Source organism: Myripristis murdjan, chromosome 13, assembly GCF_902150065.1.
Source record: "Myripristis murdjan chromosome 13, fMyrMur1.1, whole genome shotgun sequence".
Classification (NCBI taxonomy): Eukaryota; Metazoa; Chordata; class Actinopteri; order Holocentriformes; family Holocentridae; genus Myripristis; species Myripristis murdjan.
In genome coordinates this window covers 36,014,612-36,030,058 of record NC_043992.1, presented here as the reverse complement: position 1 = coordinate 36,030,058, position 15,447 = coordinate 36,014,612, and the positions used below count along the sequence as shown (strand labels likewise).

General features: G+C 39.5%; 1 protein-coding gene across 1 annotated transcript in view; it reads left to right on the top strand.

Annotated features, from left to right (window-relative positions):
* The window catches only part of LOC115369596 (cell adhesion molecule 2-like), a 163,647-nt gene extending 154,146 nt beyond the window's left edge, over window positions 1-9,501 (top strand). Inside the window, exons 7-11 of the mRNA XM_030066216.1 lie at window positions 280-370; window positions 904-1,082; window positions 6,612-6,638; window positions 8,714-8,836; window positions 8,978-9,501. Of these exons, the coding sequence (XP_029922076.1) occupies window positions 280-370; window positions 904-1,082; window positions 6,612-6,638; window positions 8,714-8,836; window positions 8,978-9,096 (539 nt within the window). The 3' untranslated portion in view covers window positions 9,097-9,501. The remainder of the gene's footprint in view (window positions 1-279; window positions 371-903; window positions 1,083-6,611; window positions 6,639-8,713; window positions 8,837-8,977) is intronic.
* Window positions 9,502-15,447: the final 5,946 nt, after the last annotated feature.

Genomic DNA, 15,447 nt, shown 5'->3' with positions numbered 1-15,447 from the left:
GGTGTAAGATTAGTATTGAGAAGAAATACTAGGATTGAGATTACATTTATGTCTGTGGGTTTAGCTTTGCATTTGCTCAGGATTAGTGTAGGATTAGGTTTCAGGTAAGGGATTAGTACCAAGGCAGAACAGGGATACGAGCTATAGCTAAGAGCTGCCCACTGGGTAAAGAGCTAACTATTGTAGTACTTTGCCAGCGTTGGACTTAAAGCCTTAAACATAGAGTATATAGCTCTGCCGTAGCATCAAATTGTGTTGCCTCTTCTTTTGTTTTTGCAGATGCTCCCCATCTGGAGATCACACATTCACTGATTATTCCACAGGAAGGACAATACTTTAAATTGGAGTGTGTGTCCATAGGCAACCCAATGTAAGTTACAATTTAATGTCAATTACTGAGGGCGAAAAGTGGGAATAAACCGGGTTTGAAATTTGGTTCCTCATTAAGGATCTCCCTTTCTTACTAGAGCAGATGTGCAAACTTTCATTAAGCTGCAGACCCCAATTTGAAGTGGTACAAAAATATATTTGGGTTTCTGTTAAGTATGAAAATGTTGTGATGAGATACTTGGGCACTGACGAATAGATTTAAGGTGTTAAGCACATTTCTTAATCAAAATTTCAGTCAATTGTGAATTTGATTATAGTGAAATTAAACGATTCGTAATTTTGCTGAGGACCCCAAGGAGGCTCCCTGAGGACCCCCCTGGGAGTCCCTGAACCCAACTTTGAAAAGCCGCACAAGGGAATATCTTTTTTATCTGTGCTTGTACACTGCGTATTTATGATCATCTCTTTATAGTGGAACAATCGCAGACACACACACACACACACAGCGAACGAGAGGGAGGCTGAATATTTACTTATCGTATTTGTATGTGCCCTGTGTGTTTTCTCTTCCAGACCTGAGCCGGTGCTGTGGTCCAAAGATGGAGGAGAGCTGCCAGATATCGAGCGTATGATCGTGGAGGGCCGGGAACTAACTATCACCACGCTAAACAAAACAGACAATGGCACATACCGCTGCGAGGCCAGTAATCACCTTGGGACCAGCAGTGCTGAATATATACTGTTTGTATATGGTGGGTACCTCCGTCAGGCCGGCCTTTTTTGTATTATGGATGATCCGCTTCCCTGCCATTCCACATTCAGGGCTCATCCCACATTTTGTGTTCGCTCACGGATGGGCAATTTTGATGGTGGTATTCACTGCAAACTCACCAGAGGGCATGTCTGTCTGAGAAGTCTAAATCTAGATATATTTAACCAGTACACTGAATCATATGGAATTACACTAGTAAAAACAACTACGCCTGTAATAAGAAAGCAATAGCTACCTTATATGGGGAAAGTATTTTTAAAAATTGCTACCAGAAGCTTCCCGAGCTCTGAAACATCCGCATCCTTTGTGATTCACTGTGTCTGTTGCATCGACCACCATCCATAATGAAAAAGTTGTCTACATGTGGGCTTTTCACAGAGCATGTTCGGATGCCAAATTAGTATGAGAAGCAAACTTTGGATTGCGACTGCTTATTGAATTATGCATATTTAGAAAGCACAAACGGCCCCCCCCAAAAAACGCTGTAAATATTCTAAATTCATGCATTAATTCTTAGGCCTATCCTTGAAGACCCGGAATAATGCTCATCAAATCATTATGACTTTGTAATGAGCAATTTGTGGCAGTTTACTTGAGAACAGTTTGGATTCTTGTAGGTGAAACTGGTCTTCGTAGACCTTCAAGGCCTTAAAATACCAGCCCTAATATGTGATTATGTGGTCCTTTTGTATTTGCTGTGAAGCGATAAATCTCTGGATTTACTGCGCAGGATTCCTAGAGGCCACACAAAACCCAGAGAAATGCAAGAGCCTTGGCTAGAAGACGTGAAAATAAACAGGGTAATAACTGATAAATGAATAAATGATGTCGGTGTTCATTTGACAAAAACGCAAAAGGAGAGACGAGAAGTTTAGTTCAAGTATTTTTAAATAAATATACCTTCAGTGTCCAAATACACATGATATAAAGCGGAGGTTAACATCAGTTTACACCTCAGCACTCAAGCAAATTGATATGCTGTCCTGGTGCACGGGCCAAATCCAGGGCACCAGTTTGCAGGCCATTACCTCCCTCCCGACGTTCGTACTCACCAAAATCCTGATCCTGCACTTCTGAAGGGGCGCCCGGTTTACCTCGCTGTATGTCTCACACAGGTTTAGCTTTTTGGACTCTCTCCTGTGAGGAAACTGCAAAAAAAAAAAAAAAAAAAAAAAAAAAAAAGAGGATGCAGAATTTAGCTTCTGAGTAGTGCCTGGAGGAAAGATAAGTTAATCCCTAGACAGTGGAGGTGCTGAGAGAATAAAGACAGCATGGTGCAGGAAATGGATCATTAAGGGCTTTGCGGCACTTGGCTATAATGTTTATCAAATAAAGCGAAGTAAAAATACAAAAAAAAATAAAAATATAAAAAAATGCAAGGGTAGAATATTAAAATCCAGCACGGATTTATTTGTTTCCGTTTTTTTTTTTTTTCCAATTAAACAATCCCACACAATTACAGTTTGTTTTTGGAGGACTTATCAGCGCTCAGAGTTGATGGACTTACTCAAGCTCACAAGGAGTTAGCTCAGTTGATGCACAGCAGCCTCCTTTGTTGGGTTTTTCAGAGTACAGGCATTTTTTTTTTTTGGAGGGGCAGATCTTCCTTGGGAAAAAAAAAAAAAAAAAAAAAAAAGCGAGAGAAAAGCAAGATGACACATTCTTCCCTTCAGCTTTTGTTATCTCAGCCTCTTCTTTTAGGCGGGCTCACTGAAGAGGAGAAGGCAGCGATGTAAGGCCAGGCTGGGGGTCCATATCATCCTGTCATATCTCAGCTCCATGTGTTGGACCAAAGTTTCATCGCTCGCGCTCACCATTAGGAGGCATTTTTTTGTCTAATTTCGAATTACAAAGACACACACACACACACACACACACACACGCACAAGTTTGTCGGACTGTTTGAGCCTTGACGTGCCAGGGATCTGTTTCTCACCCTTTATCAGATTAACTGTGAAAAAAAAAAGCGAGACAACGATAACCATAGCAGCTCCCTCGCGCTAAACACAAAGGTCCCGGCCACTTGGGTGGAAGATGAGAAAATGAGTAAAAGCAGGTAAAAGACGTGCAAGATAGGCTCATTTCCACTGATGGTGACAGTAATTCTTCGGAGCTGCGGCGTGTCTGGCTGAATACTTACAGGGTCTCTTTGGATCATCCGAGCATCTAAACCTAATTTGCTAATGACAGGAGAGCTGAGAAGCAATAAATGTCATCGCTCAGCCGCAATTCATCACCATCTGCAATTCGGCTCCTTAATACACCGTATTAAATGAAGTCAGGAGATATATGATAATTACTGTGTCTGGGATGTTGGAGCGATGGTAACAAATAGTGCAGTAATTAAATGCAAGAAGCGGCTGAGACTTCGGAGTGTCTCTTCTTTGAATCCGCAGCCCCATTTCTCGCCACTTTACCCTAACCAGCCTCAGCCCAGACATCACATGCCTCCTTTCGCTCGCTCGACTCTGTTCTCAGGTTGTGTGTGCGCCAGGCCTGCATTGTGTGTGTGTGGCCCATTTACCAGCTCGTCACTGTTGCACTATTTTCACCATCCGGCTTGTTTAGGATAGATTCCTCACATATTCGGTGCTCTTTTGGAGGTGAGTCATCAGTGCAGATCGTGTGTTTTATCATCTGTGCGGCGCTGTTGTTCTGACTGTATTCACTCAGGTGAAAGGCCAGATTTAACCTACTGTAAAAGCCACACACACACACAAACACACACACGCGCAGGGTAATTGATTTGTGCTGTTTGATTTGTCTGTAATTCTTTCTCATGTTAAGCCTGTTCCCCACGGAGAGGTTTGTTTTTGTTCCCCCATTGTTTCTGTTTCATTTAGCAGATGTCATCACCTTAGCGCCTCCATCTCCAGCTTCCCCTAGCCTCCATTCTTCCAGTCTACTAACACCACCACCACCACCACATCATCACATCAAGCATACGCAGTCACAGCTGTACTCGCAGGTACGCTCGCACCCCCCCTCCTCCACCCCCTCACCCCCCCCAAACGCTCCGCGCACCCACCAACACGACACTGCACACCCAGCTGATGATTTATGAGCTAACAACCGGGCTTTCAGCTAGAAAATAGCATTGTTTTACTTGATGAATCCAATACTTTGTCTTGTTCTCCCCCAGCCACCTCCATTCTGTGTTTGTTTGTTTGTTTGTTTGTTTGTTTGTTTGTTACTGCAGCACTGTTGCATTACCAGCGTTTTGAGTTCTGAGTCTGATTGGTTTTGCTGTAGTTAGTTGACGCCAAGAGGACAGCTAAATCATATACCTCCACATATGGGACTTATTGTGCTCATTGTATAGTTTCCAGGATATATCCAAACTATAATAAAAAAATATATATATATAACAATACAAACAATAAAACACAATAAAGGACACTATAGTAAATTTTGGCAAATGATTTTAATGAAATTCTCATTTCATTCATGAGTTAACAACACTGCTTGCTATATATAGCACAAGTTTCAATGTATTGTAGTATATTACCACAACTGAGGATACATATATTTTATTTTATGTATGAAACAAGTTTTTATTTTAATATTTATAAGTCAATGTTCTTAGTTTTACAGTCTTTGTAAATAACTATTTGTAATAATTCACCAATAACTCAAGACACCGAAATAATTTGATATTATTGATAGCTCATATGTAAGAAAACAGATTTTCTTTGTGTAAGGTGTAGATTCCTGGTATTCAAGAGGATGCAAGGGCTTTTATTGTCATATGCAGGAATAAACAAGGTGTCATTGCAATGAAATTCTTATTTCTTATTTGTTATTTATTAACCCCAGTGCCCCCCATGGCCCCATACTAATGGAATTACTGTAGTAACTTGAGTATCTGAACCCGTCGGAAATGAAGGTATTTCAGAGAGCTGAAATTTCAGCAAATTAAAACATTCATAAAAAACACACCAAACCTTTTGGGGAAAAAAATCTTTTTAATGAAGTGTATTATTAACATGTTTCCAAACGCTGTTGTCGCACAAGTAGCCTTTAAACCTGAAGCCCCGTCATAAATATGTAGGCCTGGCAGTAAAATGACAGTTTTCTGCAAACACTTTGGGACCACAGCAGCTAATTGTGTCTTCCGCGCACACATGCACGCACGCAGAAGCGAACTGACCAATGAATAATAGACTCATTTACTGGAGAACAAATAGCCTTTAAACCAGCACAAACATCACGCCCTACATAACAAATATGTAGGCCTGCCAGTAAAACAGCAGGTGCTTGCAAGCTTTTGGTGACAGTATGAAATCACTGGTGGCGGCAGCAAATGCACGCACATGCACAAACAGACTAACCCATGAATAATAGACCGATTTCCTGGAAAACAACACTGTAAACAGCAGAATTAGATGGGCAGGCTACTGTACTGTACGCTACCGGGGAGCAGTGTGCATTTTGACGTGGGAAGGAAAACAATAAATATATGAAGAAAGAAAATGACCGTGTGGTTGGCCCATCATTCTGTATAATCAATAATCAAGGCCCTACTGTAGTACAGTAATATTGAATTTTAGCGTTTAGTGTTTTCCACTCAGGCCAACTGTAGCTTAAAAGTTGAAAAGCAAGTCCAAAGGTTGCTTGGATTGTGAAATACTTTTATTTATTTTGATAATCAACACACTTGAATCAGCAACTCGGGAAGACCATAAAAACATAAAAAAAACAAAAACCAGATAGATAGATAGATACTTTATTCATCCCGCAGGAAATTCGCAGTTTTTCAGCAGTATCCACAGATTACAGATTAAATAAATCAATAAAAAAAAAACATTTAAAAAAATAAAAAAATAAAGAATAAGATAAATCAATAAAAAAAGATTTAAAAAAATAAATAAAAAAAAATAAAGAATAAGGAAAATAAAAAAAATAAAGAAAGAAAGAATAAGAAAATAAACAAAAACATATAAACAAAAACTTAAAACTAGCTTTGCTAAAGTCTACGAAGTTTTATTATTACAGTGGCAACAATTTTCAAACTATTTTAAAGGAATTTCACCACGGACTGTGCTATGTGACCCACGCTGTCAATGTAAAAATGGAAATAATTCCATGTTAAGTTTGATTTAACAATAACTTACTGTGTCACTTGCCAGCTAAATGTTTGAAAGTACATGAAAAATTCAAAATGTTTTTGTTTTTGTTTGTTTTTTTCATGCGTTCAGCAGTAAGGGTGTACACCGCCCGTTGTGCACTGGAAACTGTGGCGTGTTTGCTGTGTGTGTCAGTGTGTATTGTGCTGCCCAGTGGCCCCTGACGTTTCTAGCGACTGTTCTCACAGAGTTAAGCATGCATTACACTCTGACAGTGAGCTTCGCTTTGGGTCGCTGTTTTGCACGCAGTTAGAGGAAAAGCTCAGACAAGTCCATGCTAATTTCTCATGTTTCTTTTGAACTTTCTGTGGTCACCTTTTCATCACGGTGTTGTTCCCCTCGTCTTCCCTTACTGCTGTCTCTGTCTGCAACCATGGCAACAGGCAAAGACTTACCAGGGCCCACAACAGGTAAATATCCCACTGCCAGTTCTTAGATAATCATTGCAAGCCAGATTTACAGTGTGTGATGCTGGAACTGGATCTGGATCAGGACACGTCATGGCCTCCACCCAGCATGAGCCAAATCATCACCATGCATGGATGCTCACTCCGCTGACGCCAGACACTTTTTCCTCTCTAGCCATGTCACAGGCTGCATAAGTTATCACACAATATGTTTCTGGATTCATTTGTCTTTGCACAACGTAAATAGAGGGCTCTATCTGAGGGAGGCGGTGTTGGAGATTGTATCTCGACCAGTGTGCAAATATTTGATCTCATATCGTGATCACGGCAGAAATAGACGGGAAAGTCCAAAATTCTTTGTGGAAACTGTGTATCTTACTGTGCGTCGCTTTTATGAAAAAATATCTCTTTCAACCACATTTCTCATGCACATGCTCTCACCTACGTGTGCAGCATTATTATAGTTCCTCTGTAGCTGCTTTAGCTCGGTATGCTGTCCTGCTATATGTGATGCTGTACGTGATATCATAAAGCATAAACTAGTTTGGATTAGTATCGTGGATGTGCAAACTTGGATCTGAGAGGATTTCTAGTTCATGTCTTACTATAATTTAACCAAGCAGTAAATTAGATAAAGGCTGTATATAATATAGTGTGCTGCTTGAATGTACATAGTTTTCCTTTGTTTGCGTAGGTGTGTGTTTTGGTTATGTAGCGCCTTCTTCTCCTTCAGACAGATGTTTCGATTTTTGCAACCCGTGCGTCTGTGCGTTTCTTTGATGCGACGCGATGATTTGTGTCAGTATCGGCGTATGAATATGAAGGTATTTGATATCTCGAAGCGCAGCCATTTGGATGTATAAATATTTAAGTGGTCATTTATTCGCACCGTAAGGGGAAGCCGTAAACGTTCCAGCTTCAGTTTCAATGACAAGTTTGTCTGTTTGGGAGAGCAAAAAACATACAGCAGTTGTCATTCCTGTGAGCACCATGCCAGTTGTGTGTGATGTGAATGCTGCTCATGGCCCTTGTTGACAGTGGAATCACCTTTACAGATGATCATATTCATGGACATTCAACTCGAGAGGAGACTTAATTCAACTGTTGTTGCAAAACAGTTAAATTAAAAGCTTGAAGTGCCTGTTTGTAAGCCCCCGATTCAATAACCATGGCGGTTATGTTTTGCATGGACTTAAATAAACTGCATGTTCCACAACTTCATGTTTTTATTTTTTATTTTTTATTATTATTATTATTATTTTGTTTTCTGTTTCACGCTCTCAGTCGCTGAAAATAAGGGTTGTAAATGGTCCTGCATTAACCGAGAAGTAAAACAAGGTTTGCAGGCACATCCCTGCAGTCATCTCCCAGGGTCACTTTGCAAACCTGAGCACAAGCCATAGCCATTCATCAAGCTGAGATAATGAGAGCACATGAGGTGCACGGTAAAGACACAGCCACTTACAGTTTATTACAGGACAGACACAAAGGCACGCTCCGGGCTGGGAAACCCTCAGCACACTCTCTGCCCTGAGGACACCTCATGTTAAATAATCCCGCTTTGAAAACCTGACTCTTTGCGGCATTTGATGCAGAATGTGACAGTGAGCAAGGACGAAAACATAAAAAGACTGTGCTTGTCATGGCTTTGGCAAACCACCGCTGAAGGAGATTTACCCGCAGACATGATGGGGAGCTAGACTTCTGTTTTCTTGCGGCTTAATTATAGCACAGTGCTGTTTCTTTTTTCACGATATTGAATTGTGCAGAAATTTGTGATATTTCTCATGATTAATTATACCTTTCTGTGTACCTCTATTCAGCTACTTCAAAATGGGAATGTCGGGTTGCTTCTAAATGTGGCAGAAACTCATATAAAAGCTAGATCTGGATTTTTTTTTTTTTTTTCAAGATAATTACAGGTGTAAAACATTTCATTGCTCTTTGGTAAATGTGTAGATGTCTGCAGCTGCATGAGACTGTGTCAGAACACCCAGCAGGTGGTAATATCATCTGTCTATTTTCTCTCTCTCTCTCTCTCTCTCTTTGTCTCTCTCTCTCTCGTTCTTTCCACCCAGATCCCAATGCTTTAGGACAACATGGACCTGACCATGCTTTAATCGGAGGTGTTGTTGCAGTGGTGGTCTTCATCACCTTATGTTTGATAATAGTTCTTGGACGGTATCTGGCCAGACATAAAGGTAAGAGAGTTCATTTTTCCTCTCTCGCGAGCAGCCGTCTCTTTCACGGAGTCGATTTCTCCGTTTCAAGCAATCTTCAAGTGGGTGGCTCGCACAAAGTTAATGTATGTGCATGGGCTTGCTTTGGCTCTATTTGTCTAGGGACGTACTTAACTCACGAGGCCAAAGGAGCGGAGGATGCCCCCGATGCAGACACAGCCATCATCAACGCTGAGGGAAACCATGTGCATGCAGAGGAAAAGAAAGAGTACTTCATTTAGACCTCTGCCCCCCTCCTCTTTTCTTTCATGACACCGTTTGACAGCAGACACGCAGTTTTACGCTGACCCAGCGCTGGTTCATGATCTGTCTCTTATTCTTTTGTCTTCTCCAGAAAGCTCACGCTAGGATATGCTTGTTTTGAAAGCATTTTGCTGACAATATTGCCTTCTCCTTTTTGTATTCAGTGTAAACCATGTACTGTTTTGGGATTTTATCCAAGGCTCGGTGTCCATTTTAGTTTTACAGTGCCTCAATGCTGTACATTTTTTCTGCATTTCTTCCGCCTATCACAGATGTTTTATTTTCTCTATTCTCTTCACTGTACCTGTTATATACCTTTTTGCAGATTTCTCTCTCTTTTTTTTTTTTTTTTTTTATCACCAGGAAGCAACAAGAAGCGTGCTTCAACGCCGGTCATAAAACCTTTGGCTTTGCAAACCGTTTTGCTTTAAGAGAAGAGTATGTCAGACGCATCAGTGTTAAAAAAGTTAACATCTGATGGATCTTTTTAGGAATTAAAAACTGGTCTTGGATGTTACCCGAAGTTTACCCCTACCACAGCCATACTGTATATGTTTAAAAAAAATAATAATAATAATACATGAAGCAGACACGACACTTTGACAAAACAAAACGTAGAAGCACAATCTGTGTGATTGTCTCTAGATGATATCAGCGCCCTCTTAGCATTGTCTGTATATTCTCGCATTGAGTTAATTCGGTTTTCACTTGTGTCATTGATTTGTAACTACAGAGAACAAGTCAGAAATTCAAAGCACAAAGTCTGAGGACTAACACGGAGGGAAAACACACCAACTGTTTATTGTCTCAGGATTCAATATGAGTCTAGATGGAGAGATGGTTTCAGAAACGCGACGAAGATTTAAAAGCACTTGCAGTTATTGTCACGGATGAGGAACTTCAATTTTGGTCAGTTATTATTTGATGTAAGAATGGACGATCCAAGCTGAGTGAGTGGAACCCTGTGCAGGTTCATTATTTATGTTACTTTAATGACCAACTATGCTCAATGTGTTGATATTGCTGTAAATTACTTTGCTAACGTGATTATTGGTGAACAATATTGTTGAATCTTGGGATCCCTGACACATTAAATTTGTATATTAGCCTATACAGTACATCTATTTAAAGTATTCCACAAGGCTTATTATTTTTTTTTTCCATTTATCCAAGGCAAACAAGAGATTGCTTTGCCACAAGGCATGTATATAATGTGTAAGTATTCAATTTTGGTAAAAAGGAAGAACACTCGTTATAGCTTTTTCATTTTGAGACCATATCGGTTCATGTCACTTTGATGAGATTGTTTTCACACTTTTGAAGACTTCTTCAAACAGGGATTCTAATGAATTACGTAAAATGTAAAAAAATTCTGGTCAAAATATATGTATTTATTATTATGATTGCCATTTATTATATTATACTATATTGATTGATATTATTGCTGTTATTACTAAAGTAGTTGTCTGACATTAACTTTCCCATTTTTTAAAAGTAAATTATGTAACTTCTCTCATGAAAACAATACAACAATCACCGTTATGGCCTTTGAGTTTGCTGCAAACAGTACTAATGACATGTTGAGGCATTGGTGAATCAGACATCCCCTCAGTGTACATAGCCACTCGATCAGACACATCGAACCACATTGCCAATGCTCATACATGTTATTTTGTTAGTTCAGTATGATGCTATAAATAACTCATTTTGTATAAAGTTTTAATCGCTGTAATTGATTTGCTTTTTATGGGGGATGTGTGAGGTTTGCTTTTTTCCCAGTATTGAATATTCATTTTTCAACTATGCCACTGTAAAAAAAAAAAAAAAAAAAAAAAAAAAAAAAAAAGACAAAAGAAAAGAAGAAAAAGACAAAGTGCGGATTAAAATATGAATAACTTGAAAACTGCCATTTCGTCGTGACGAGATTTATTACTTTCAAGTACACCTTCAAATACACTGAGTCATGCTTTCTAATAGTGTGTGATAGCGCTTTTGTGAATCGCACCCACAGTCACAATATCAGTCAACATATCTGCAATTGCATAAAAGGGGCCATATGCTGATAGACAGCACTATGACCAAAGCTGGAATTATTATTCCATGCAACTATTGAGTATTTCTCAGCCTTTAGTATTAATAATATATGCAAAGTGTCTAACTTGTAGGATTAAAAAACCATGAAGCTCCTATTGCCCGAGGCGCTCAGCTCCTTACTTGATTTGTGCATTAATATAGGGTGACAAAAGGAAGGCTCGAATCTCCCCAAATTCCTCCCACATCTCACTGAGGTTTAGTTCGATAGGTCTGAAGCGGCGTCGTGAAATCAGCCGGAGACGTGAACGCAGGGAGGGTGCTGTTGCCCTGCTTTGAACAAACTAAAGAGGTAGCCCGGTTTAGGAAAAAAATCGGAGGTTAACCACTTACTGATTTGGTATGTTTTCATTCTTTTGATGTTGGAATGCCACTGGTTGCTGCAATGGAAATGAAATGATTACAGATGAGATAAATGTTAATTGGTCCCTATGGGGATAATAGGCCATTGTAACAGCAAATAGCAGCAGGATTCATCAGCGGAAAACACAAATGTTTCGTAATCCATCAGTAAATGATAAAATGTGAAATAACGTTGAACAAGCGATCAAATGAGTATAACCGCTATATTGGTGTCGGTTAAAACACATCATATAGACCAGATGGTTTTCAAATTTGTTTATGTTCTGGCCACCCAAGGTGACTTTGATCAGCTGCAGGCTCCCATTTCAAGCTCTTTTCCCCTGTGGGCCCTGATATGAAGAGATACTTTGGTTTGTGTTAAGCATTACATTGTTTACAGTAGATGTCATGCCTGAATACTGACAGATAGACTTACAGTGGCGAGATCAAATATACACTTCATGTACACAGAAATATTCAACATACCGCAAATAGGTTATCTCATTGTATTTATTGCAGTTATGACACGCACGCTACTATCTGTCACAGCTGCTTGCAGTGATAAACATAATTTGCAAATGTGAATCATATTTACATTAACAAGTCTGAGAAGGTCATATAAGATATGTGCATAAATGTAATGGTGTGTAAACTAGCATAAAATTATACACCTTATCAAAGGCAGATTATTTACAGTTGAGCAAAGCCACTGGTCCTGGTACTGTCAGTAATTACATGTGAATTTAGATGCGGTGCATTCACAGTAAACCCTGTCATTTTAGCAAAATAAGAGCATGCACGGCTTATCGTTCATTACTAATGGAAGAGGTGGAGATTGTAATCTGAGGACTGGAATGATGGTGTAGATTACAGAGTTCAAACTGAATATCTCCACATCCTTGGAGTGGGGATCTCGGTCCAGGACTCAGGGCTCAAGACATTATGATCCCCCATTCTTCTGCTCACATTGACCTTGACTATAATGCTGCAACCCAGCAGACTAATGTTGCCATTATCAACACACTGTCCAGCCAACCATCTGCCTGCTTCCCACAACGATTCGCTCCCCCTCTTGTAGAAACAGTTCCCATTGCTCACTTCATAATCATTACCACCAAAAGCCCAGCCAATTCAAACAAACATCAGCCCTCAGTATCATACTTTCCTTTTTTTTTTTTTTTTTTTTATTAAAAGCTCTGTGCTTTGTTAGGCTATGTAAATTGAGATGGACTGTCTTGAATAATGCCTTGCAGAAAATAATACTAAGAATCCATCATAATTTAGTAATTGGATATCGAGAGGGAAACATTCATATGTAGTCGTAAATAGTGAGCTAGAAATGGATTTTCTCTTTACCCTTGAAATGTGAGAACCATACCCTGGGCAATGTAACAATCGCAGCATGACCTCTGAGAAGGCCTTGTAAGTCTTACTAGACTGAAAGAAGCTGATCCCCACTGTACCCTGTAGGCAGGGTCCATATCAGTCCTCCAGCTCACAATAAGCTCTTATCATAGCAAAACAGAAGTCTCCAACAAAATCCTTCAGGGATGAATTAATATCTTAAGAAACATTATTACACTTACATATTATGATTACAGCACAATTCCGATTTTGCAGTGTTAATCATATTCCTTCTTGAGCAAATGGTCCTTGCAGTGGTTTTGCTGGTGCGGTGGAATTAAATAGTCATATTAGTTTTGCCACTTTTCCGAGTCTTCGCTTACTTTCCCCGTCTTTTCATCAAGGCTGTGTCGGAAAAGTAAAGTTTTTTACAGTATGTTGCGCCAGGCTACTGTCAACACCGTCTGTTTTTTCCATCCCACAGTTCTGCTGTAGATTAGTGACAACTGGAGGAGCCATGGTAAGATGATGCATGAAAAACCCTCCAACCCCGACACAAATAGTGGTCTTCCCTTTGGATTAACAGCACGATGTTCTATGTGGAAATAACAGTAATTCCACTTGTTTTCACTATCCAAGCATGTAAATTGCCTTGTGTAATCCACTGGGCGATTTGCTGAGGAAATAAAAGGATAAAAGGATTTCAAAGATAGAGTGGGATTGCAATGCAAATACAGTATATTCCATCACTTAACTTATGCTAAAGAGAGGTGACAAAGAAAATGTTCCCTCTCTGGATCATGTTTTTAATTACAGACCCTGAGAGGTATTAGTGAAACTGTGATGTAACCCATAAACTCATTCCCTCAAACATAGATTCAATAGCATTTACCGATGACAATAACAACACTAAGCCAACAGGAAAAATCTGTCCAACGGAGGTTTTGTGTTCTTTTGTTTTTTTGTTGTTGTTTTTTTTTTATATATCTATTAATGTTGTGTCTTCATTCATATTGCATGACATTCAGGACAGATGTATTTTGGAAGAGTTTACTTGTACTCATCGCCCTGCACCCAAAGATGAGGTTGGAAAAGCAGACAGTGGAAGATGAAATTCACACTTTTTCAATATCCAACTTTTCATTTTCAGAAGATTCAGTGGGGAGTCTGTTATCATTGCCCTTAGAAGCCTGAGGTTGCATTGTTTGTGTAAATGGTTTTGTCTTTGATTGACAGCTCATTCTAATAGAGAATTGTAGAATTGGGAAAGAATAATAACCACATGTTTACTACACTAGAGCGGCTGCGGAAGGGGGGGAAAAAAAAAAAGTCAAGGTGGCAGAAAATCTCATGTTCACGGTGATTTGCAATGCAGAGACACTCAAGAAAATCTGCATGGATTTGTCAAAATACCCATCAATTGATTTCCTAAACGTTCTCTTACTGTGGTGTGCATGTGTGTGTGTATATATATAACATACACACATACACACACGTATATATTTGCTTTTAAAAGCAGATAAAGGTGCAGTATAGTTAAGCCTTTCATAGCACTTTTGAATTATAGCTGCAACATTCACGCCTCATCTGTATCTCTGCTGAATCAGAGGGCTGTAGGATATTATCTTGAGATGTGTTTTGCCTAATCATATTTGATGAGATTAAACAGATCACTCACATTTCCAGATGTGACAGGGCCGAGTGGAAGTTAGGGGGAGTCAAATGATCTGGAACAAAGAACATGAGCTTGTGTATCCCCCTGGATGCATCACCATGCCATTAGTCTAGATGAATGTGTCTAGTCAGATACAACTCCCTTGTTTGCTGCATGAGGGCTTTCCACTTTGTTCAGCACCGGCTTTTCTGTGTGAATCAGGCCACATGCAGGCCTGTGGATTGATGAGGGAAACAGGACAACCCACTGTATTTTCAGCTCATTCATTCCCACTGACTCACATAGTTTATGGTATGTCTTTAAATAACCTGCCCTGGGATTGTCTGCCTGCCATTTGATTTATTCTATATTGTATTTTTAGATCTAATTAAAACAAACTTTCCCACATTGTTTGGCTGAATTTTGAATTGCCGAGGCCCAGGAGAGTACAGAAAGCGAAGCCTTGTCTTGGGTAGTCTTCTGGGGAAAAGCCGAGTACCTGTGGCATAAGGTATGCAAAAAATAGCGTGCCATCTGGTTGGATTTGAGCACTTGAGATTTTTCCAAGCAACTCACTGGAGACTTAATTAAAGTTTGAATATTAGTGTCTGGGAAACGGATGTTCCTCCAATAAAATGACAGCTATAGGAAATCTTAGCACGAGTTTGAAAGCATAGATGATGTTTTTGTTTTGTTTTGGGTTTTTTTTTTTTTTTTCTTGAACTTGAAATGAAAAAATCTGCACTATATTAACATGATGATGAGACAAATATGACTCATCTCCACTCTTATAAATTAAGTATTGTGATCATTAGCATTTTGAAAATGAAAAAAAAAAAAAAAACCTAGCAGAGCATCAAATCCCATCCTGATTAGATTTCAAAAATAGGCACTCGCT